Below are 26,050 nucleotides of genomic sequence, written 5' to 3'. Positions count from 1 at the left end.
TTAAGAGATGGAGTAGGAGAAGGAGGAAGAAGGGTGGAAGCTTGGAGGGAAATATTACTATGTTCCTGAACCTGTATATATGAATTGCATGAAATGTATTTACCTTAAATTTTAAAAAATTAAAATTAAAAAATTTATAATTGATAAAAATGAAAGGACAGATATATGAAACAATAGGCAGAAAACATTGAGTCAAACCCCCAGATAGTTGTTATTTAGGATTGTATTCTTTCCCTTTTCACTACAATGTATAAAATGAATAGGCCATCAGTTAATGCCCACAATTCACTGTCAAAGATTTGTCCAAGGTATTAGCTGCAAGAGGAACATTCAGCCATTTTGCCACCAAAAAAAGAAAGAAATCAAAATAAGCCCAGCTGCTTTGACAGGGCCCAGTGTGCTGCAGTGCTGAAGTGGGAGTCCTGTTGCAGTCCATGCCCTAGAGGCTGGCAAGGAAACAGGGAGGATCAAATGTCTGCTGCAGAGCCCACACCTCAGAGCAGACGGTTTGATTCGGAGGGTTTCTGACATTCGGCCTTCCAAAGGCTACCCAGTTATTTCCTGAGCTGCTTTCAGAAAGCTCATCTTGCAGTGAGGAGTAAAGACAAGTAATAATAACAAGAACAACAACATCTGGTGTTGGAAAATACTATGGAAAAAAACAAAGCAGGGAAAGATGATAAAGAAAAAAGATGGTGAAGGAAAAGTGGTATTGCTCCATTACAGAGAAAACTCAGGAAAGGCATCTCGGATATAGCAAAGGATGAGTAGAGATTTAAAAGTGTGTTTGGTTTTTTGTTTGTTTTTTTAAGGGAGCAAGTCACGCTGATATTTGGGCCAATGAAAACAGCAAGCATAGAAAAGTAAAATGAAGGCAGGCCTGGTGCATGCAAGGAGCAAATAACACGACTGCTGTCAACATGGGAGAGGGTGGTGACAAGTGGAAGGCAGAGGAAATAAAAGGCCTTATAAATTCTGCTAAGGACTCTAACTTTTCTGAGTGTGCGGAGAAGCCTTTGGAGGGTTTTGAACAGAGCGTGGTATGACCTGATGTGCATTCTAAAAGGATCACTGAGACTGTCTTGGTATACAGCCTTTAGACAGCAAGAACAAGAACAAGGAGACTATCTGCTAAAAACCAGGAGGCTCTCTGAGAGTAGTGCAAGATCTAAGCAAAAGATAATGGCTTGAGTAACTTTTTTGAATAACTGTATGAAAACATTTTGAATAAAGTTTTATTGTTTTCCCTACCCAATGCTCCTAGACAAGCTTCCAGGAAAACAAACAAAAACCAAGATAATCCATAGTTCCACGTTAAAACTAAGTACTTAGGGAAAGAACTCTTAGAATTTTACTGAGATAAAGAAGAAACTATAAATTTCAAGATACAATACTAACATACATGGTTAATGTTATTGCACTGTGAAAATCCAGATCTGTCTACATTACAAAGGATATTTGGACTTTGTTTCCCCTCGCACTGAATATTTTATGGATTATGTAATGGAAAGGAGTGAATTGGGGAGTTTGGGAGAATAGGATTGCCTACAATTGCAAATATTATTCTCCAAGGCATAGTGTATTTCTGAAGATAGTATAATTAGATAGAGCACTTTTTCTATATGAACATTACTATAACCAAGGGTTTCAATTTCTAAGCAAGGCTTCCAAATTAAGCCAAAGTAACTAATGTTATTCTCTAAAAGCAGTGATAAATTAACTCTACGGTTCTCATAGTTTAAAAATATCAGCCATGTTCCAAATAAAAGAATGGAAAGAAATTAGAGTTGAGAGAAACCATATATGGTATAGAATAGACAGAACTCACTATTTTACACATCTCAGAAAAGACCGGCTGTGATTATAGCATTTGCCCAAGGTAACAGTTATGACATAGCCGAGACTAAAAGCCTGAGAATTTGACCAAGTTTTAATTACTGTAAGTTGTCACAATAACAAAATAAATAAGAATCCTGTTGTCTGATTTCAAAAGGGCTTAACGGAAAATGAGTTTAATGATGCAAGGTAAAAGGACTAGGAGGATCATTACAAAATTTAAGGGTTAAGACAGAGAAAGGTGGTGACAGTGAGGCCTGGGGTTGAGTGGGAGACCTATTGAAAGAAAAACCTAGGTTTGCCATTTTAGTCTGTTCTCTACTATATGTTACAATGTTAAATCAAATATCGATATCCCAAACATTCACTTTCTATTCTAATTTTCAAAGTTTATTTTCATAAAGCAAATCTCTTCAGTTTAATTAGGCAAGAGAAAATGTATGGAAATAAGAATTATTGCAACCAATATTAACACATAACAAGAACACAGTTATACATTTCATATAATTATTGTACCTGTAACAAAAAGGAATTGGAAAAATAATCCTTTAACAATTTACTACAGAACACATAAAACTTCAAAAATATTCATTTGCATGCAAAAAGAAAAAAGATTTAATGTTTCTACAGTTCAGAAGATCTCAAATGTCTTAGCGCACATAATACAACCTTATCTCCCAAAATTCAATTTACCAGTGAAAATTACTTCTGTCCTTTCTAGAATGGACACTTACCTAGATGTGGTCTAATCATCCATCATTCCTAGATTCTAGAACTCATTTTAAAGGGAAAAATGTTAGGGGCAGGGTGGAGTGGTAAAAAATGACTAAGTAAAGTACTTAGATGAATACTAAAGCCTGTAATATATTTTTTAAATTAGGCCTAAATTCATTTCAATGTGCAGTGGGTAGGCAAAACATCTGAGGTTTTGATATGGACATTTACAAGACAATAATCAATAGAATACTGAATGTCAACATCAAAACTAAAAAGCAAATCCTCACAAATAAATTAGTTCTTATGTAATCAGCATCAAAATATAAAAGAAAGAGCACAAAGGATTTAAAAAAAAAAAAGTCCTCAAAATACTCAAAAGCAACACAATTTAAAAAATAATAATAATCAGAACTAAAGGTTTGGAGGAAGAGGTGGGGGAGAAGAGTAGATGAGGAAAGACACTTGTTCCTTACTATCTTTCTTTAATTTGTTGCAGGCTTGGTTGATTAATTTGCAAGGCCCAAAGAAAGAAAGAGACAGACAGACAGACAGATAAGTGAGTTTCCCTCAGCAGGTTTACTCCCCAAAAGCTAAGGCTAGGGCTGGAGCCAGGAACTGGGAGTTCAATCCAGGTTTCCCACATGGGTGGCAGGAACCAGAATTACTTGAGCCATCACTGCTGTTTCCCAGACTCTGCATTGACAGGAAGCTGTATCAGGAGCCAGAGCTGGGAACCAAACCTGCATATTCCATTGTGGGACATGGGTATCTTCACCAGAATTTTAACTGCTAGGCCAAATGCATACACGCTCTCTCTCTCTATATATATATATACACACACAGATATACATATATTTAAATTTATTTATTATATATTTAAATTTATTCTCCTCCCTCACTCAAATGCATACCTTTGAGCCTTCTGATTAATTTTCTAATTAAATCATCCAAATTTCCAAAGACTAAGGACTTATAAGGACTTAGCCACTGACCAAAACAATCAGAGATTTCCTTCTGCATTTGTGTTTTTAGCATTTCAGGAACTGAAAACACTGCTATAAGGCATCTCTAAGATAGAAAAAAGATGTCTACCCTATGAAATCAAATGTTATTAACAAGTCTTTGAGAGTCTTACAAATTTAGGATCCTAATAGTTTAAAACAGATTAAAGGAATTTCAATGACACTGGAGACCAAGAAACTGATCTGTTTAAATCGAATTCTTTACCTACAAGCACAAAGCCAAGAGAGTCACATGATTTAATCTCAAACATACATATGAATATCCCAAGTATATACTAAATCAACTTAAGTATTTCAGTTGGTTCAGAACTCACCACCAGTTTCCATTGTTGCTTTTTTTAAGAGCTATTTAGTAAAGACTTAATGTATAATCAGTTATTAAAGACTTCCTTATACTGATCCTTAATTCAATCTCAATCTTTTCCACACAACCACACAAAGCTAGCTAAATCTTCATGAGAACTACCATGTTTTCCACTAACAGTCGATCTGAAACATTCTAGCAATCCATATACCCTTAGACTTATGTGATTACAGTATTTTGTAAGATTCTCCAAATCCAACATAAGCATGTACATGTACACCCCCACACTATCATTTGATGAGCTGAACTAGAATCTCAAAATTTCTATTGCTAAGCTTTTATTAAATATACATTTGATTCACTTTTAAAAAAGTTCACGTCTTATTTCAATGTGTATTTAAATGGGATTGCCCAGTCACTGGTCACTACATGTATTCAATAATAGAGTCTCCAGGAGCCGGCGCCAAGGCGCAGTAGGTTAATCCTCTGCCTGCAGCATTGGCATCCCACAAGGCTGCCGGTTCTAGTCCGGTTGCTCCACTTCCAATCCAGCTCTCTGCTGTGGCCTGGGAAAGCAGTAGAAGATGGCCTAAGTCCTTGGGCCCCTGCAACCACATGAGACGGGGAAGAAGCACCTGGCTTCTGGCTTCGGACTGGCAGAGCTCCAGCCGTTGCGGCCATTTGGAGAGTGAACCAAAGGAAGGAAGATCTTTCTCTTTGTCTCTCCCTCTCACTGTCAGTAACTTTACCTCTCAAATAAAATAAATAAAATCTTTTTTAAAAAAATAATAGGGTCTCCAAAACAATTTCTAATTGAAACATCTAACAATTTTACTCCACCCACAATAAGGCTTTACAGAGGATGTAAAACTATATTCTTTTGCCCACTCTTCTTACTGCTGAGAATTCTTAATGAAAAACTTAAATGGGAATAAAATGCCATATAAACAAAGTTGCATCCAAAGCATCTTACCTATTCCAGCAAAAAATAGATAAAAATGCCCAAAAGGAATAGAAAACAGGGTAACTTATACCCGTTAAAACATATTTTGAACACTAAACAGAAACAGCAGAGTTTGGTACATTATGGAACCAAGAGATCACAATCTGTTCTAGGCTATCATTATGGTCCTATGTAAATGACTAGTTCTTTGGGTGACTTTTTTTTTCTCTCCAAAATTTTCTGACACTATGGCTGCATAATTTTAAAATTAAAAATGGAAAACATAAAGCTATTTCCTTATCATCTAACTTTAGCATCTAAAAGGAGAATACAACACATTGCTAAACTTAACTTAGAAGTGGCATTAACTAAATCACCCGTGGTTGAGGCTGCTAAAATAGAAATACTAAGTCTATTTACACAGAAAGCTTGCTAAATCTAAAACACGCACTGACGAACCACAAGATGCTATTCTGGTGATTTGAGAGATTTCATGTTTTACTCTTTGTTTTGATTAAAAACACCCCTCCCTCCATATTTCAGGAAATTAAAACTGTTAGTGTAGACTAATTAAGCTTCTGAAACCAGGAACTAGTGGGCAAAGGTTAAGCAATTCCATATAATGAAATCAATCAGCAATATATACTAAGTGTCAAACACTTAGAGAGCTCATCCCAGGAATGCCAAAGGCAAAATCTGAATGAAAAGTATGGTGAAAAATCTATAATATTAGAAAAATGAGAGATGAAAAGGGGAAACCTGCAAACTGACAAAAATTACTGGCTTATGCATGAATTAACATAGATGAAACAATCATTCCTATACTCAGTCTCCCAAGCCCAGAATCACCAGATGCCCTCAGGAGACTCTCCGGAGTCACCTTCCTTTGTCCAGGGGCACAGACCCTCTCAAATGCTGCAGTAAAGAACTTTCCATCAGGGAAACAGCAAAGTCAAGAAGGTTTCAAATAAAATTCCCGAATATCTCCCAGTTGCTAACATATACCACAATTCAACCCCAGAAAAAGAAATGGAAATAGAAACCTATCAGATATCCCCACCATTTGGTCAGAAATACCATCAATCTCCAGTAGCAACTAGAAAATAGGATAACTTTGTACAGGACTAAGCTTAGAGAGAAAATTGGAATCCACCAATTTAGACAAAGCATAAATGTCAGAGTAGAAATAGTTCCCACATCCCCCGCTATATACACCAAATGTTTATTTTCCATCTTCTTTATACTGGGGGGTGGGATGTGAATGTGCAAAACAGAAAGAAAGCAGGGAGCAAAACATAAAAGATTTCTTAAGGGAATGCACAGATCAAGGGAAAGTATCAATGTATTAATATAGTAAAACAATAAAGAAAAATCCAAAATGCCAGAACTGACAGTACAGCAGGGCCTAATATCAACTCATCAGCACATTTCGTCCTCAGAGGAAAGCCCAGTGAAAGCAAAATTACAAACAAAAGACAAATATGTTCTCAGAACAAGGGTCCCTAATGATTATGAGCTTTCAATCACTGCACTTCAGGCTTCACTCAGGGATATAACCGGCAATTAGGTCGAGTATTAATGTTGGTTGATCAGGGCATCCTCCCGAGTAACATCAAGGTGAAGTAACTTATTCTTGCTCTCCTACACTTCTTTTTGTCACCTTTATGCTGACCATTGCCCTCACATTAAAAATACACTTTGTTCAGACTAACAGCAACACAACAGTTTCAATTTCAACTTTCTTTCATATAAAATGTTTTCATGCCTTTTACCCTATCTCAGCTTCCTGACTCAAAAATCCTTGTTTATATGTAGATATTAAACCAGCTGTTCCACAGGCTATCTGTTCCAACCCTAGGAGAAATTCAAAGAGCATCATGGATCAATCTCCTAAATATTGATGTATAAGTGGTAAGTATATATATATATATATAAGTATATATATAGTATATATATGTATACTTGTATATATATATATATGTATATGTATATATATATACAGGGCCGCCGTCTGCAGTGCTGGCATCTCACATGGGCACTGGTTTGAGTACCAGCTGCTCCACCTCTGATCCAGCTCTCTGCTACAGCCTGGAGAAGTAGTAGAAGATGGCCCAAATCCTTGGGCCCCTGCACCAGCGCTGGGGGACCTAGAAGAACTTCCTAGCTCCTGGCTCTGGATTGGCCCAGCTCTGGCTGTTGTGGCCATTTGGGGAGTGAACCAGCAGATGGAAGACCTCTTTCTCTGTCTCTCCCTCTCTCTGTGACTCTGACTTTCAAATAAAATAAGTAAATCTTAAAAAAAAAAAAAAAAAAAAAAGTAATGGAAGCAACCTCCTTTTAGAAATTAAGTAAACTTCAAATGATGAATAAATATAGTAGAAGCATATTACTTTAGATCACTCTCTGAGGGACTGGATAACACCCTCCACTGTGATCAAGAGTTACAAAGACAGGAGCACTGTAGCACCTGTATCTGCAGGGAATCAAAAGACCAAAACTTAGAGCTCCTTTAGGAAATCTAAGTGAATGGCAAAGAAATTACAAGACCTTTCTAGTTTACTTTGAAAGAGCTCCAAGTATACTCTACAACCTTCCTCTAAGTATGCCATTTCAAAGGAAAATATTTAGGTTTGGGCAAATATTTTAATACAATGTAGATTCCTCTGATGATTTTTTCATCCAAAATGACTGCTTCATAATAAGAAAAAGCCACAGGCTCTCTATAGCCTTTTCTTAATCAATAATCTAAACTGATACTGGGATTATTTCCCACTTAAAATTTAAAAAAATTCTTTAAAATGTATTAACATAAATTTTAAAATTAAACATGTTCACAAATCTGTAATTTTCTACAACAAAATGTTTCCTGTATAAAAGTTTAAATTTTTCAGATAACGTTTAAAAGGCAGATCTATGAGGGGCTGGCATTATGATGGAGCAGATAAAGCTGCTACTTGCGATGCCAACATCCTATATGGGCATCAGTTTGTGTCCCGGCTGCTCTACTTCCAATCGAGCTCCCTGCTAATGGCCTGAGAAAAGCAGTAGAAGATGGCCCAGTGCTTGGGGACCTGTCACCCACATGAGAGACCTGGATGAAGTTCCTGGCTCTGACCTGGCTCAGCCCTGGCCATTGCAGCCACTTGCAGAGTAAACCAGCAGATAGAAGATCTCGCTTTCTTTCTCTCCCTCTCTCTAACTCTGACTTTCAAATAAATACATAAATCTTAAAATAATAATAATAAAAGGCAGATTTATGAACTAAAAGGTAATATATACTCTCGAATACAATCACAACAAACAGACAAACATTCTATGGATTTTTCACCTCTAGAAAATAAGACCAATTTGATTTAGTAATAAGCAAAACTGTATATTTTTTCCAAATTTGATTTCTAGACAAAATAACTATACAATTTAGCACTTTAAAGTTTCTCATATTAATGATATAGTTTTGAAAAATGCACATTTTGTAAATTGTGCTAATAAAAAATCCTTAAAATCACTTAATTGAATCAGGTTAATTATATATCTTGTTGACAATTCTTGTTAAGGTATGATAAAGAGGCACTAAAATCTACCTCCTTGTTAGCTTGGAAAAGGTGGTTTTCTCTGGCCCATACTTACCTTTTAGGTCTAAACTGTTACTTTTTTCAGGGGTCTCCCCAAATTCAGGTTATATGCCCTAGTTACATACTAATGTAGCACTTTATGCTTCAACCAACAAAGCATTTAAATACATTGTATTTTTAACTATTCAGCAGTGACCAGCAAAAGTAGCTGCTCCAATGTGTTGAAAGAGGTCACAAGTAAAGGTTTTGGAATGGCTCATACTGGCAGAGTAATTAACCCTCTAGATTAGGTTCCTGCTGTAATATGGGTTGGGAATAGGGACAGAGGAAGGAGAGTCATGGGGGAGAAATTCCCATGGATGAGTACTTCCACTGTGAAAGAGAAAAGCTTTGCAAACACTTCTCAAAGTAGTAGGAGAATCAAACAGAACAGGTAAGATTGCATGTTGATTCACATTGATCCATTCATTTTTATAACAACGTATGTGTGATTGGCTAAAAAATTAGGTGAGTCCATTTAAGAAAATGGGTACATATTTTATTTTACTTGAAAGAGTCACAACTGCATAAGCCTTACCTGTCATGGGATCAAAAAGCTGATTGGCTTCTAAGTCTGTAAAAGTACTACTGCAGACAGGACATTTGAAGGAAGCCCGGTTGGTGGAATCCCTTTCATCGGTTTCAATCCTTCTTCTCATGTGGTCCAATTTATATTTTACCACATTAACAAGAGTACGATAATTGATAAAGTAGTAGTTATGACGAGTGGTTTTCCCATCTGCAGCAGTCTCTACTCTCATTCTGCATTTGATGAATTTGTCTCCCTTTAAATTATTTAAAACTGACCGAAGTTGCTTCCGATCAAACTTGAGCAGCTCCAGCATATCCTCTTCTTTCACACAGGGATTTCGGATCAAGATGTCCAAGGCCAAGGCGTGTTCAATGCCATAAAAACCTCGGATCACATACTTGGCTAACCTCTTCAATGCAGCTGGAACCTCAGTGAGGACATCCGGATCTGCCATCTTTGTAGTAAACTTCAACTTTCAATACACTGAATTCAGGGAAAAAAAAAAAAATTAGCTAGGCATAAAGACATGGTAATCATATTTCTTTATTGGTTACTCTCATAATCTACAGTGTGCTTGGTTCCAAAAAGTAACTGATTATTTATAACAATCATATGTTAAGTTTACTTTATTTCAGAAAGAGAAACACACAAAAAAGCTAAAAAAAAAAAAAGTGATCACAATCTTTAATGATATGGATCTTTGCAATGCTGGAAACCCACTGAGAAACTTCACAGTTAATATAATCTTTGCTTCTTCTCTTGAGTAAAGTTTTTCTACCAAGATCTAGGATGTTTTATTTAAGTATACTCTCACAATAAAATCACAACAAATCAATGAACATATAAGTAATATCTAGCTGGGAATGTTTGATAAAATCATTAACTATTGTATAGCTGGAAATTTACACTTAAAATCAGTTTTACTAACATTGCAAAGTTAAATCTGATAATTAAGTAAACATCATTTAGTCTCAAAGAAAGGAAAGAGAAGGCGCTGGCATTGTGGCCTAGTGAGTAAAGCTGCCACCTGCAACACTGGCATCCCATATGGGAGCCGATTCATATCCCAGGTGCTCTACTTCCAATCCAGCTTCCTGCCAGTGGCCTGGGAAAGCAGTGGAAGATGGCCCAAGTACTTGGGCCCGATATCCATGTGGGAGACCCCAATGAAGCTCCTGGCTCCTGGCTTTGGCCTGGCCCAGCCCTGCTACTGCAGCCATTTGGGAAGTGAACCAGCAGATGGAAGATCTGTCTGTCTCTCCCTCCCTCTCGCCCTCAGTAACTCCGACTTTCAAATAAAATTAATCAATCAATAAATAAAATAAATCAAGAAAGGAAGGAAGGAAGGAAGGAAGGAAGGAAGGAAGGAAGGAAGGAAGGAAGGAGAGAGGAAAAGAAATGAGAAAGAAAAGTCCAAAATACCATTAAATCTTAAGATACCTTGTGGAACAAAGCAGAAGCTAAAGTGAATCTAATTTCTATGCTATGACCCAGAAAGCTAACCTCTCAAAGCCCAGACTTCAATGAGCTTGGAAGAGTTACGTGCGTGTTTCAAAAAATGGAGCTTTGGAATTCAGAGTCAGACATCTTCTATTTTGAAAGTTGTATGATCCTGAGTAAATCCCTTAAACAACCTCATGCTACAATTTCTCTCCTGAGAAATGAGTGTATTATCAACTACTTCAATGGCTGTTGTGATTATAAATAAGGATGTGAGCATTTCTGTATGAATTTAATATATTCCAAACTAAGAATGGTCAGGCCAGCCACACACTGCTACTCCCTATTCCGTAGGTAAATTTTTAATAGAGAAATCTCATTGAACTATTTCAGGTCAATCAGTTATATTTTGGGGAATCACATTCTTCTATTAACGCTAGTTTCAGCAGTACTTTTATTTGAAATCAGCGGTTATCAATCCTTTCAGATTTAATACCTTTTTATAAAATACTTTTGTATCTATAGAACTATACTACTAAAAAATTCCTAAGTAACCAAACTACACATGTATTTCAAGGATAAAACATAAGGTTTTACCTATAATAAAAGTAAAAGCAAAGCCATTTTTCATAAAATATACACCTGAACTGTAAATACTCAGGCATGACTAAATACAAGGAGAAAAAATAATAGCTAGATCCAAATCGATGGTCCTAGAGCCTTCCTATCATCCCAGGGTTTAAGAATGCCAGGCAAATGCCTACATCCAATCCAACAACTAAATAGAAAACAGTACTGAACATGTTTTGCTCTCCTGTCTAATCTGCTCTATAGATTGGTACTCAACCCCAGTCTTGGTTCTCTGCTTTCACAAACTCAATAGTTGATAAAACATAACATATGGCTTCAGAAACATGCAACAGATCAAAGAATGACAAAAATCAATGTAAACTATTTTTTCCAGTATTATTTCCTACAATTGTATACAACTGTATTCTCCTCCTTGAGGTCCCTAGCCCCATACACTCCATGCTCCTGATTAGTCCTTCTCAACTCTGGTTATAAAGCTGAATTATCCAGGGAGCATCTTAAGAATAAACCCTGGACCCCATTCCCAGTTTTGCTTTAGTTCATCTGGGAAGGCCAGATTAGGCATCACAATAGTTTTAAAAGACTCTTTAGGTCACTCTAACAAGCAGCAGAAGTCCTTGACCACTGTTTCACACAAGGTGGCTTCCTGGTTATTGAATTTCCTACCAAAGCAAATCCTGCAAGGGGACATCTTTGGACCACTTAACACTCAGCCTACTTCCTCTGACTGAAACACCTTAGAAAGCCCTGAATAGCACAGCAAAGGAGCAACATGTGGATTCTGCAATCCAATAGTTTTGGATTTTGAATCCAGTTCTACCATTTCCTTAGCCCGTGACCCATGAAAAATCTCAGCTTCAGTTTCTTCATACATAAAAAACGATTAATAGGACCTTCTTCATACAATTGATGGAAAGACTAAATGAAATAATTAATGTACAGTGTTTTACTTTCAGAACTGACATAAGTGGCATTCATAGTAAGTGACTAGATAGAAAAGTGACTTTCACAGCAGTATGAGAATGGACGGAAGCAATAAAGATGAAGGTACTGCAGGAGTATTAAGAGCTAGAGTAATAATGCCTAAACTCAAAAAGAAAGCAAAAAATTGCAAGGACAGGAAGAATAAATTACAGAAATGAAATTAAAAATCAACAATATAGTAAAAAGAGTACTAGTGTAGGAAAAACCTTAAATATCTATTTGTTTTGAGCCATCGTAAATGTGGAGAGAAAAGCACTACTCTAAGAAATAGATAATACCTGAAGAGGAACGGATTTGGAAGAAACAAAGCATTCACTTTTAGACACTTCTCTTTGAGGAAACACCAAAAGTTATTTCTCTGAAGATGTCCAGCAGGCAGCTAAATAAATGAAACTGGAGCTCAGAAATGAAGTCAAGCTGTGCCATCTTGTCCACAACCTCTACATTCTCCGCCACCACTCCCCCTTTCCCACTCACGCTGACTCTCCTTACTCTCTGGATATCCTAAGTGACTTAGGTCAGAAGCCTCCAACCGACAGTCTGCACTCACTGTTCCACTCAACGAAATGTTTTGAATTAGCTGTCAACATCTAAACACCGTGAGAGTTTACATGAATTTCAACCTCTAGCTCTCCATGAAGATTGGAAACACTGGAGAAAAAAAAAATGAGCCCAGTTCCCCCATGGAAACAGTAAGTCCAAGCTGTACAGCAGTTGACACTCCCAACATAAAAGAAGCTTCTTGGGTCTCTGGAGACTTCTGAGCGTGTGACTTCCAAGGGCCCCTGCTGCTGATTTTTATCTTCATTCTCAGTCATCTCTGTCTCACCTCCCCCCTACCCAATCCAGCCCCGCATGTGTTCTCATCATACAAATTTTCACGTACACTGTGCACAGGGATGAAACTGGAGAAACTAAGCTGAAAAGGCAGCATTCTGTTTTCTCAGTTTCATATCCGTCCACACCAGCATCTTCTCCACGTCTGTCGCTAACACCAAGGACTTCATCTTGTTCACCAGCGAATTTCCAGCCTCTAACACAGGTAGTCGAGTACTCATACAAAACTTGGAATACATCTAGGCACGTGTTCTCCCATCATGCCCATCCTGCCAGCTGCCCCGCGGTTCACTTCCCCCACTCCTGCTTCCACAAAAGAAAAAGATAGGTTATTAAACAACCTCTTCTTAATTTAGGAGGATTTAAGGCGGGTGGTAGACGGGATCAAATTCGCGCTTTCAAAGGATTACGCTGACTGCAGCGTGGAGAATAAAAGGAAAGAGGAGAGCACGCGGGAATCCAGCTAGAGGATTTCTGTATACAACTGTTCTAGTTTGGAGAACTTGGTTTCTAGGCACGGTCTCTAACTGCAGTTCCTCAGTTTATCACACTTCAGGCACTCCACGCGTTCGTACAGAAAACAGCAGGCTCCCGCGAAACCTCCGGGGCCGCCTGCCCTCCACGAGCCCGGGGCAGTAACGCTCACTCCTCCCGACTCGAGACCCCGAACTCCCTCGGACTTTCCCAGATGCGTCGAGGGCCACACTCGGCGCAGCCACGTCCATCCTACCCGATGTCGCACACGGACCGCTCCGAGTCAAGGGTTCTAAGAAGGACCAAAGAGAGGAGCAGGGCAGGAGAGTGGCTGGGGAGAGGAGGACAGTTACGGAGAGAGGAGCGAAAAGAATGAGAAACCAAGAAAAGCGACGCTGGGCCAGAGAACTGGGAACAAGGAGCAGGGAACAAGGTTTACCTAAGCGAACGCTCGAACACTCCCACTCCGGCTTCCCTCCGGACCTCAACTACCGGCTTAACCGGGCCACGCCACTCGCGCGACAAAGAATACGCCTAATTCCTGCGACCGGCCTTGGACTCCACCTTTAACCTGGTCGGCCAATCAGGATGGTGAAGGCTTCAATCAAGACAATCACGCCCAAGCCGGCCAATGAAATTGAAGGCGCTGCCCTCCATGTCCCGCTCCGATTGGTGTAGACTCCCGGAACAGGCGTTACCCCAGGAAGGCAGTGGCAAGATGGCGTCTCTGGATCGGGTGAAGGTCTTGGTGTTGGGAGACTCAGGTGAGCGGCTTAATCCACTTCTGGGGATTCCGACACTTCGGAGTTATCCAATAACCGCTTCCCATTGACTCTTCTCCCCCTGCAACTTCCTGGCTCTTCGACCTGAGGCTGGAGTGCCTCTCAAGGCCTAAAAACTACACTTCCCAGAGGCCCTTGCTCTAGTTGACGAAGCTCTCGCGTCGTGCGGGTAGGGGAGCCCGGGCCTTTCTCCGCCTTCCTAACGTTACCCCCTCGGTCTCCAAGGAGATGTTAGCCTGGAGTGCCTTGGCCGTTACTTTATTTTTTAAAGTATGCAGACTTTGAGTACTGTATTAGGCTCTAGGCTAACAGTACAGAAATTAGCAGGATCGTGCCTTCAGGAGATTTTGTTCATCAACGGGAAGTGAAAAGTGAGCTAAGAATGACACTGGCAAATGCTCTTCATAAATTATTCCTGTTGCTGTTTTATAGATGAAAAAGTGCAGTGGAGAGATGTGAATGACAGAACCAGTTTGAACCCAGAGTCCCTACACTTAAACACTAAGCTAGATAATGTAATGAAATACTGAGTGGTGGTCCTATTTTACTGTTAACTGAGCTTTTTGATTTCCTTGTCAGTCTTTAAAAAAAGAATGTATTTGATAGGCAGAGAGAGAGAGACAGAGAGATCCTCTGCACTCCCTAAAATCCCCATAAGTCCAGCGAGCGGAAAGCAAGCACGCAATCCAGGTCTCCCACGTGGGTACTAGGAACTGACTACTTGAAGCATCACCACTCTCTTCCAGGGTCTGCATTAGCAGGAAAATGTGTTGGGAATAGGAGACAAGTATGGAACCCAGACACTCCTGTATGGGATGCAGGCTCTTGACTGCTAGGGCAAAAGCCTGCCTCTATTTTAATCTCAGTTGAAAACCCAATTTGTGCTAGACAGTAATGAATAGAGAGAAGCATCTTATATCTGCCGCTGAACCCAGTTTAATTCTGGTGTTAAAGTTCAGCTCCCACCTTGGGCATTTGGAAACTACTGTTGAAGTCTGCATTTCCCCCTTCTAGGACAGCATCCTTCTCTTTCCCACCATAACCTCTAGTTCAGCTGTCCTTAAGAACTTGAATAAATCTTAACCTTGGATTTTATAGATCTGCTTTACTGAAGTTGACCTTCAAATTTATGATATGAACAAAGACATTGTGCTAGATGCTTGAATGTACAGAAGGCATACCCCAGTTTTCAAAGAGCTTGAAAATTAGTCTTGCAGAAATTACATAAAATTGTGGCAGGGAGCAGCAGTTTAAGGATGTTTCACATTGCCTGAAGAAGATTATTTGCATTACAAAATATTGTATAGACAGCATTATTTAATATTCCACTAAGGAAGTTTCATTATGAAATTCTATACAATTTATGTCAACTCCATTTTTTTTCGTCACTTAGCATGAAGTGGTTCTGAAGTTAATTTAATAAAATCACTCAATTCAACATATAAAAGTTTATGGTGGTCTACAGGGACTTGGTAGGAGTATCACCAGGTAAAATTTAGGACTCAGAATTTGGAATTTAGAATTGGAGTCCAGAGCTAACACAATTCTGCATGATACATAGAGTGGGTGTTGTCTCTCCTCTGTACTTCCATTTTCTATTGTATCTAACAGTCCCACCCTGTAACACACTGTTGGAAGTAGTTAGTTGTTTTTTTTTTTTTTTTCAATAGACACTGTATTAGGTGGTGGGGTTATGACTGGAATCATTGTATCACGTAAAAGGGGCAGAATTTACTGCTGCTTAAATGTGGAAAACAACAGGCAATTAGTAAGCTTTTTTTGCCCCATCCATTATGTTTTCATTGTAAAAACAGAAGACACAGCTGTGCCCACCAGGCAAGTAATTGATCTTGTCACACATCCACTAAGTTAGATTATATGTGCAAAATCAGTTGTCTATCAGTTTTCTTTTAATAGCTGTTTACTATTTTGACAGATTAGTAGACTTTTTATATTTTATCTGCTGTTGTATTCAAACTTCAAAGTTTGTTTTTCAAAAAAGTCTCCTTTCCCATGTGAAGTTTTGAGGGTTTCACAAATATATAAAGCAGTGACTTGAGATTTAGAGCTTTGTTTTATATTCTATAAAGGTATTTGATAATTTAAAAGGAATCTTCAAAATCTCATTAACATACACATTCTGTTTTCTCTGTTCTTTCAGAGATTAGGCATGAGCTTAACACATTACCAGCAGCTATATTTGGAGCTGACATTTACTTAATTATGTTGGGTCTTTTTTTTTCCCTAAGCAAATTTAGTTCTAAAACCTAATTTAGTTTTAAAGGTGAAAACACAAAGTCAGAACCTCCCAATATTCTTAAAGAAACGAAGAGTTACTATTTCCTAGCATTTCAGCTGTTCATTACTGGTTAGAATTTCATCTAATGTTGACTAACATTTATCATCCAAAGCAGTTCATTCATGGAGAACTATACACGAGTACTTCAAAAAGTTTGTGGAAAAAATGAAATTAAAATATAATTTATTATAGTACAAAAATTATTTTAAATTCATGCATAGATTTATCATAAACACTTTTTTTCATTAACTTTTTGAAGACCTTTCTTATAGTATTACTGCACATAGAGGTTTTCCCTGACACAGTTAAGCTGCATTAGGGTTTAGGCCCTGCATCAAGCCTATAAATAAATGCTTTGATATGTGCCTCCAACATAAACAAACCTGTATGCAAACTCAGAAGTCAACAGTAGATACTAAAGGTTAGAGACGTCAGATAATACAGTAAATAGAACACATCTACATTTGAATACTCAAAAATAATAAAGAAAGCTGGGAAAATGTGGGATTCAGTTGCACAATTAAATGAGTTAATGTCTTTAAAGAGGTCATATAAATTGATAACACTGAAACCCAGCAGATAAATGGACAGAATATTTCAACAATTCATAAGAAAAAAAAGCCAACTGATTTGCAGAGATGATCATAAAGTATATCTTTAGCAGAAAGTGAAGAAATGCACACTAAAACAAGAAGTCACTTTTTTTCCTCTTACTAAGTTGACATAGATAGCAAGCTAACTACATGATACCCTTGAAGTTCAACAAGGTATATAGGCTCCTGTCTATGGCTGGTAGCAGTGAAATCAAATGGAAGTTAAGTTGTTGGTACACATCATAAACTTGAAATGTTTCCTTTTACATACTGATTTTATTTCTGGGAAAGTATATTAAGGAAATAGTTTTATATTTAAACAAAAATTTCAGCATACCTAAAAAGCCTTTCTTGCTGTAGTGAAAATTTTAAAACACTGTGAATAATGATGAGAAAATGAGTAAATTGTTTTTCTACTATCTGAGGTATCATGGAGATATTTTAGATGTTTAAGATTCTGCAACATGGAAACTTTGAGTTAACTAAATAAATACTAATTAAGGCCCTGATTTGAGAATTAAAGATAGAAAAAGGTTAGTGAAACCTAAACCCAACCCTCAAGAAACTTAGAGTACACAAAATCTATAAACAAACAAGCATAATGATGTGTTTTCAGTAATATATAGGAAATTTGTAGGTACAGTGGAGGCTCAGAGCATGGTGAATAGTGTATTCATTCTCTAAAAATACTTTATAACTGGAATGAAACTGAGTCTTGAAAAATTAATTCAGGCTGATAAGGGAGGGGAGACTGAGGAAGAGGATGGGTAGAATATTCCAAACAAAACAAGCTATTTAAGTGAAGACTTGTGTTACTTTTATTATTTTTTAAGACTTATTTAGTTATTTATTTGAAAGACTGGGTAAAAGACATCTCATTCTTCCATTTGCTGGTTCACTCCCCAAATGTTCACAATAGATAGGGCTGGGCCAGACTGAAGCCAGGAGCCAGGAACTCTATCCAGGTGTCTTTTAGGGGTGATAGGAACTCAAGTACTTGGGCCATTATCTGCTGCCTTCCAGGCACATCAGCAGGAAGTTGGATCAGAAACAAATGCAACTTATCCCAGGTACTCTGATATGGAAGGTGGGCATCCCACATGGTGACCTAACTCAGTTGAATACCTGTTTTAGAAAAACCCTTCCTGGCCAGCGCAGTGGCTCAATAGCTAATCCTCCACCTATGGCGCCGGCACACCGGGTTCTAGTCCCGGTCGGGGCACTGGATTCTGTCCTGGTTGCCCCTCTTCCAGGCCAGCTCTCTGCTGTGGCCTGGGAGTGCAGTGGAGGATGGCCCAAGTGCTTGGGCCCTGCACCCACATGGGAGACCAGGAGAAGCACTTGGCTCCTGGCTTGGGATCAGCGCAGTGCGCCGGCTGTGGTGGCCAATTTGGGGGTGAACCAATGGAAAAGGAAGACCTTTCTCTCTGTCTCTCACTGTCCACTCTGCCTGTCAAAAAGAAAAGAAAAACCCTTCCTGTGGGATAAAAAACCTAAACATTGACAATGGTGGTCTTCAGTGGTGATTTTTTATTTTTTTAAACTTTCTAGGTTACTAATATAACTTTTAAAGAATAAAATGGTTCATATCCATAGAATTCCATAGTTCTGTTGAATGAGTAATTCCACACACGGATGTATGGAGAGAACTCATGCATTTTCCTCTTCATACAGATCTCTGAATGCTACCCTTGGCATTGGTAACCAGATTGTCCTGACCCCAAAAGATCTAAAAGAAGATAAAGTGCTGCCTTGCTCCATTGTGTCAGAAGTTTTCAATGTTGCCAATATTTCAGTGACATACTATTTATTTCAAAGTTATCATAAGTGGTATATTTATTGCTCAGTTTATTTATTTATTTATTTGAAAGCATTACAGAGAGGCAGAGAGAGAGAGAGGTCTTCCATCCGCTGGTTCACTCCCCAAATAGCCGCAATGGCCAGAGCTGCGCTGATCCGAAGCCAGGAACCAGGAGCTTCTTCCAGGTTTCCCATGTGGCTGCAGGGTCCCAAGCACTTGGGCCATCCTCTACTGCTTTCCCGGGCCATAGCAGAGAGCTGGATCAGAAGTGGAGCAGCTGGGACTCGAACCATTGCCCATTTGGGATGCTGGCACTGCAGACTGCGGCTTTACCTGCTACACCACAGATCCGGCCCCTCAGTTAATTCTTTAAAAAAAAAATTTATTTATTTATTTATTTGAAAGAGTTACACAGAGAGAGGAGAGGCAGAGAGGGAGAGGGAGAGGAAGCGGGGCGGGGGGGGGGGGTCTTCCATCTGCTGATCACTCCCCAGTTGGCCATAATGGCCGGAGCTGTGCTGATCTGAAGCCAGGAACCAGAAGCTTCTTCCAGGTCTCCCATGCAGGTGCAGGGGCTCAAGGACTTGGGCCATCTTCTACCTCTTTCCCAGGCCATAGCAGAGAGCTGGATCATAAGTGGAGCAGGCGGGTCTCGAACTGGTGCCCATATGAGATACTGGTGCTTCAGGCCAGGTCATTATAAAGGTGTTTTGTATATAAGACTATTTACAGTAAAGGGCCATGATACAGAAAAGGAAGTAAAGATGTCTTTTTCTCCCAAAGCATAAGTCTAGGCCAAGTATTTGGCAGCTTTTTAAAATCACTCTCTGTCAGAACTGGAGTATCTAAACATGGAATTGTGAAATGGCAGTACCTTGTCACTGACAGTATTCAAGAACACTCTGGAAGACCATCTAACAGGATGCTACAGAAGGGACCTCAGTGTGAGTGTGCAGGAGAGAGGGATTACTGCTAAGGTCTATTCAGATTCCACATTTCTAAAATAGGCCCAATAGAAAAAGTCATTCAAAAGGAAAAGGATAAGTTAATATGAAAGTGCTGTAGAAGCCAGCGCCATGGCTCACTTGACTAATCTTCCGCCTGTGGCGCCAGCACCCCGGGTTCTAGTCCTGGTTGCTCCTCTTCCAGTCCAGCTCTCTGCTGTGGCCCAGGAAGGCAGTGGAGGATGGCCCAAGTGCTTGGCCCTGCACCCGCATGGGAGACCAGGAGGAAGCACCTGGCTCCTGGCTTCGGATCAGCGCAGCCTGCCGGCCATGGTGGCCATTTTGGGGGTGAACCAACGGAAAAGGAAGACCTTTCTCTGTCTCTCTCTCTCACTAACTCTGCCTGTCAAAAAAAAAAAAAAAAAAAAAAAAAAAAAAAGGCGCTGTAGACCAGTGCTTCTCAGAGTGAAGCCCCTAGGCTAGTAGTGTTGGTATCACCTGGAAACTTACTAGAAGTACAAAGTATCATGTCCTATGACATCTGCTAAATCAGAAAGTTTGAGGGTGGGATCCAACATTCTATGTTTTAACAAGTCCTCCAGGTGATTCTCGTGCTCAGTTTGAGAGAACAACCACTCTCAATCATCTTCATTTTATTCACTAAGGCTTGTGTTAGCAGGGTGTGAACACTCTTTAAATAACCATGCTTTACATATCATTATTACTGCTTTTTCTGAGTCTTTCCCTTGCCAGAATAGATTTCACCATGTCTTTTATATGACGACAGTACTTGTATGTTTTACAGGTGTTGGGAAATCTTCTCTAGTCCATCTTCTATGCCAAAATCAAGTGCTGGGAAATCCCTCTTGGACTGTGGGCTGCTCAGTGGATGTCAGAGTATGTGTCTCTTATGTTTTAGTTTTTCATTAGTCATACTAAAGGTAACGCCTTCAAGCTACAAAGTCAAATTACACTACTATAATTAAGATTAAATAATAATAATAGCTGGGGGTTATTAAGATCCTATTATCAGGCCGGCGCTGCGGCTCACTAGGCTAATCCTCCGCCTAGCGGCACCGGCACACCGGGTTCTAGTCCCGGTCGGGGCGCCGGATTCTGTCCCGGTTGCCCCTCTTCCAGGCCAGCTCTCTGCTGTGGCCAGGGAGTGCAGTGGAGGATGGCCCAGGTGCTTGGGCCCTGCACCCCATGGGAGACCAGGAAAAGCACCTGGCTCCTGGCTCCTGCCATCGGATCAGCGCAGTGCGCCGGCCGCAGCGTGCCAGCCGCGGCGGCCATTGGAGGGTGAACTAACAGCAAAGGAAGACCATTCTCTCTGTCTCTCTCTCTCTCACTGTCCACTCTGCCTGTCAAAAAAAAAAAAAAAAAAAAAAAAGATCCTATTATCTACCAGGTTTTTATGCCAAGGTTTTGTTTGTCTTCGCTTTATTTATTTCATCTTTTTCGACTATGCTGTACACATGTAGGTACAGAAACTAATGCATAGAGAAGTACAAGAAATAACCAAATTCACTTAGCTCATAAAAAGCAAAGTAAAACTTGCACTCAGCCTAATTCCACAAACCAGTTTCAATCACTGTGCTACATATCTAGTTTTAACACACTCCATATATAATTCTCTGTAAGCCTGCTCCACTGACTGCAAACTTTTGCCTAGAAATACAATGTAAAGATAGAAACTTGGAATTTCATGTCTAGGTCATCTATTCCATGTCATGTTTAGAAAGCAAAAGAAGTTTCCACTGAGTGAAGAGTTTTCCTAGGTATTTTTGGCCATTTCTAATCCCAGCTGGTTCTGAGCAAGTCTCTCATCTGCATCTCTTTTGCATTAAGAAAGAGAAGGAATGGTAGTTAGCTAGATTAACAATTATTTTCCTCCCATTCTTTAAGTTATTATCCTACAGACTCTGACATACAATGGTAGTTCAAAACGTCCATGGAAAAATGAAATGAAATGAAAAGATAAGTTTACTTGTGGTAGGTGTGTGGTTCAATGGTTAAGTCAGCACTTGGGATGCCCACGTCTGTTGAAGTGCTTAGTTCTAGTCCCAGCTACTCCACTTCTGATTCAGCTTCAGCATATGCATCCCCTGGGAGACAGCAGATAATTGCTCAAGTACTTGAGTCCCTGCCTCCCACTTGGGAGAGTGGATTGAGTTCTGGGATTCTGGCTTCAACCTGGCCCAGCCCTGGCTGTTGCAGGCTTTTAGGGAGTGAACCGGCAAATAAAAATCTTCATATCTATTTTATCTATCTCTTTCAATCTCTTCCCTTCTCCTCTCCCTATCTCCCTCTCCCACTCCCCATTTCTTCCTCCCTCCCTCTCTTCCTGATTCCCCGCTCTCCTTCTGCACCTCTCTCCATCTCTCTCCCTGTCTGTCTGCCTTTCAAATAAGTGAAGTGTTTTTTTGTTGTTGTTTTTTTTGTTTGTTTGTTTTGTTTTTGTTTTTTTTAATGCCTACTGGGGCCAGGGTTGTGGCGTAGCAAGTGAAGCCCTCTGCCTGTGACACTGGCATCCCATGTGGGCGAGGGTTCAAGACCCAGCTACTCCACTTCTGATCCAGCTCTGGACTCCTGGCTTCAGCTTGGCACAGCCTCGGCCATTGCAACTCTTTGGGGAATGGACCAGTGTATGGAGGATATCTCCCCCACCCCCAGCCCGAGTGTGTGTTTGTATCTGTCTCCGTCTCCCTCTCTCTCTGTGTAACTCTGCCTTTCAAATAAACTAAAAAAAAAAAGTTTAAAAAAAAAAGTCAATTTGAAGTCCCAACATATTTATGGATTTCAAAACTTCTTTGCACTAAAATTAAATATTTAATTAATAATTATTTGATTTTCTTTTCTAAAAATTTTTTAGTACCCTCTTATATTGCTGCTAATTAGAAATCTTTCTAGGGGCTGGTGTTGGGGCATAGTGAGTTAAACTGCTGGCTCTGACACTGGAATCCCATATGAGTGCCGGTTTGCATTCTAGCTGCTCCACTTCTTATCCAGCTCCCTGCTAATGGTCTGGGAAAAGCAATGGAAGATGGCCCAATTGCTTGGGCCTCTGCCAACTATGTGGGGGACTTGAAAGAAGCTCCTGGCTCCTGGCTTTGGCCTGGCCCAGCTCTGGCCATTGTGGCCATCTGGGGAGTGAACCAGCAGATGAAAGATCTATCTCTGTCTCGTCCCCTCTCTGTAGCTCTGACTTTCAAATAAAATCTTAAAAAAAAAAAAATCTTCTGTCAAACTATTCCTTTTTTAGGTAATTTTTTAGGTTACTTTTGAAAGATTTGATTTTTAAATCTTTAGTGTTCTTCAGTTTTGCCAACCTATGTCTGGGTCTGCGTTTGTTTTTATTCACCCAGTTCGGCAGCTGTCAGGTTTATTATGTCTTCAATTTTCAACTTTTAACCATTTTCTGTTTGTCTTCTTTCATTTCCTCTATCCCTTCCTTTTGCATTTCTATTAGATTTTTGTCCTCCATGTGTTTCAAGTGCTTTACCATGCTCTTTAGTCTTTATTTCCCTTGCTACATTCTGTATGATGTACTCAGAGCTGCTTTCCAGTTAAGAATCTCTTCAACTGTGCATCCAATTGTTCAAGTAACTATAGTTAATAATTTTAGGCTGTTTCTGGTCTGGCGCTGTGGCATAGTGGGTAAAACCACTGCCTGCAGTGCCAGCATCCAATATGGGTACAGGTTTGAGTCTTGGCTGCTCCACTTCTGACCCAGCTTTCTGCTATGGCCTGGAAAAGCAGTAGAAGGTGGCTTAAGTCTTTGGGCCCCTCCGTTTCTGTGGGAGACCCAGAAGAAGCTCCTGGCTCCTGGCCTTGGATCGGTGCAGCTCTGGCCGTTGTGGCTATTGGGGGAGTGAACCAACAGATGGAAGACTTCTCTCTCTCTGCCTTTGCATCTGCCTCTTTGTAGCTCTTCCTTTCAAATAAAGAAATAAATCTTTAAAAAAAAATTAGGCTATTTCTTTGGTTCTTTTTCAAATGTCAGTTTTTTCAGATTTCTTCATTTTTCATTGTGGTTCTATTTTAATCATTTTCAACATACTTAGTTTATGATTTCTTTGGATTGTTCTTTTTTTGTTTTTGGAGTGAGTTAGATATCCTGCTTGCTGTGTAGACTACCTCATTTCATGGAAATGTATTTCCTCTCTTTGGAGAGGATGCCTTCTTCATTGGGATTTTCCCTCTCCCTGGAGAAGTCCTGTGTTCTGTCAATGACAATAGCCCTATGCAGCACCTTTTTTGTTTCTGCTGCTGTCAACACTCTAGGTGGTTGAATGAGCCTTGTAACTTCTCAGCTCAGAGTTTCCATCCCATCTAGGTAATATAAATTCCCCCACAGCATCGGATTGTAGCACAGGTCTATGGCCTCCATTTCTTGTGAACCTGTCGTCTAATCTCTACCATCCCCTGCCTGAGACCCCTTACACAAAGTTTTTATTGCTCCCTCCTGAGCTTGTGGACAGTTGTTTCCAGTTCTTTTTTTCTTGACTCAGCAGCTCATCAAGGCTCCATAGTTCAAGAACTACACTTTAGTTTTTATCAGCCACCCAGATATATTCTTGCTTTGAAAGCTGGAAGAAATGTCTGCTATGGTGGAGTAAGCACTGAAATTCTGGGCATCAGCCTCTGAAATTACATCTGTATTTGTGTCAGTTTGTACTTCTCAATCTGCATTTTTAAGTTCTTTCTTCATATCTAGCATCTGGGGATATCCCTTTCTATCTCAAGCTAGTTCATATTCTCTTTTTCCCTCTTTCTATATGTCTCTCTCTCCTCACCTACTCCTGCCTTTCCTCGTTGTCTTCTCTTTCACTCCTCCCTCCCTCCCTTTTTCTTAAAATATTTTTATAGCATTGCCATGACTTTGAAGGAGGAAGGAACTGTCCATGTTATTTAGCATATCATGTTCCTCAATTCTTAGATAAGGGAAAAAAATCGGTTCTAGGTAATGAGTTCAATGGCAAATTTATTTGCATTTGGGAGACCTGATAGCAAGTTCTAAATAACTTTCATTTTGGCTTTTTCTAGATCCCTTTTTGTGAAAGAGCATGACACTGAAAAGAAACTTAGATTTAAACCCTCATTTCCTGAGTCAGCTTGCTTCTTCTTAAAGAGGATTTTAGACTAATCAGTTTAACTCTCTAATGATACTCTATTATATCATCTGCATAACAGAGGTCAATAATACCTGCTTCATAGGCCTACAGGTTTGTACCAAAGATCAGAGAAGCTTATTAGATACAAAGTTGTGACCTAGTGATTTAATTTCTTTAATAATTATTTATGTATTTGAAAGGCAGAATGACAGAGAAAGGAGTATTCCACCCACTGGTTCATTCTCCAAATGGCTGCAACAGCCAGGGCTTGACCAGGCTAAAGCAAGGATCCAAAAACTCCTCCCAGGTCTCCCACAATGGTGGCAAGGACCCAAGTACTTGGGCCATCATTCTCTATTTTCCAGGTGCATTAGAAGGAGCTGGATTGGAAGTGGAACAGATGTGATATGAACCAGCGCTCTGATATGGCAGTTTAACTGCTATACTACAAAACCAGTCCCAGTGATTTAAAATTTGAAGTTGAATTGGAGCTTTAGGTTGGTTTTCTGCTTCTCCCCTTACCCATGCATTACCTCTCTTTTCCTGTACCCACAATGGGACCAGACTGCTCATGTTACTCACCTTTTGTCTTGTTTTCCCCCATTGTCTTATTGAATCAGCTAAAAATCAGTACAATATCAAATAAAAGTGGCAATAATAGACACCTTTGTTTCATTCCAAATCTCAGGGGAAATTTTTCTATATAATACCATTAAATAAGGTGTTTGCTATAGGATATTTTTAGATGCATTTTATTATATTAAGTTCTGGGAAAGACTTTGGTGCAGCAGTTAAGATATTGTTTTGGATGCCTGCATCCCGTATTAGAGTGCCTGATTCATGTCCCAGCTTCTCTGCTTCCAAGCCAGCTTCGTGCTAATACACAACTTTGGAGGCAACAGACGATGACTCCAGTACTTGGATCCTTGCCCCCAACACGGGAGACCCAGCTTGGGCTCCTGGCTTCAGCCTTACCCATTCCTGGCTGTTGTGGTCATTTTGGAGGAGTGAACCAATAAATGGAAGATCTCTGTCTCTCTGTGTCAAAAACGTGAATAAATAAAAATTTATAAAGAAAAAAATATTTTCATCTACTCATATTTTATGAGTTTGTATCATGAATGGGTATTAAATTTTATCAATTGCTTTTTCAAATATATTTTTAAAGATTTATTTATTTATTTTGAAAGAATTACAGAGAAAGATGGTGAGACAGAGATCTT

At 39.5% G+C, this 26,050-nt stretch overlaps 2 protein-coding genes across 5 annotated transcripts in view; one reads left to right on the top strand and one right to left on the bottom strand.

Annotated features, from left to right (window-relative positions):
- The window catches only part of GTF2E1 (general transcription factor IIE subunit 1), a 31,789-nt gene extending 17,897 nt beyond the window's left edge, over positions 1 to 13,892 (bottom strand). The window contains exons 1-2 of one of the 3 annotated variants that reach the window (XM_002716646.5): positions 13,731 to 13,892; positions 8,972 to 9,448 (exon numbers count right to left, since the gene is read on the bottom strand). In XM_002716646.5, coding sequence (XP_002716692.1) covers positions 8,972 to 9,419 — 448 coding nt within the window. In that variant the 5' untranslated portion in view covers positions 9,420 to 9,448; positions 13,731 to 13,892. Of the gene's footprint in view, positions 1 to 8,971; positions 9,449 to 12,258; positions 12,399 to 12,866; positions 13,391 to 13,730 lie in introns of those variants that run through there. The other 2 variants (XM_051859282.2, XM_051859283.2) reach the window with 2 other exon arrangements.
- Positions 13,893 to 13,913: 21 nt separating this feature from the next.
- Positions 13,914 to 26,050, top strand: part of RABL3 (RAB, member of RAS oncogene family like 3) — a 54,531-nt gene continuing 42,394 nt past the window's right edge. For both annotated transcript variants that reach the window (XM_002716648.5, XM_051859284.2), the window contains exons 1-2: positions 13,914 to 14,055; positions 20,516 to 20,607. In XM_002716648.5, the coding sequence (XP_002716694.5) occupies positions 13,923 to 14,055; positions 20,516 to 20,607 (225 nt within the window). In that variant the 5' untranslated portion in view covers positions 13,914 to 13,922. The remainder of the gene's footprint in view (positions 14,056 to 20,515; positions 20,608 to 26,050) is intronic.

The sequence above is a fragment of the Oryctolagus cuniculus genome, chromosome 4 (genome assembly GCF_964237555.1).
Source record: "Oryctolagus cuniculus chromosome 4, mOryCun1.1, whole genome shotgun sequence".
Taxonomy (NCBI): Eukaryota; Metazoa; Chordata; class Mammalia; order Lagomorpha; family Leporidae; genus Oryctolagus; species Oryctolagus cuniculus.
Note: the sequence above shows the minus strand (reverse complement) of the source record. Positions and strands in the feature narration are given on the sequence as shown.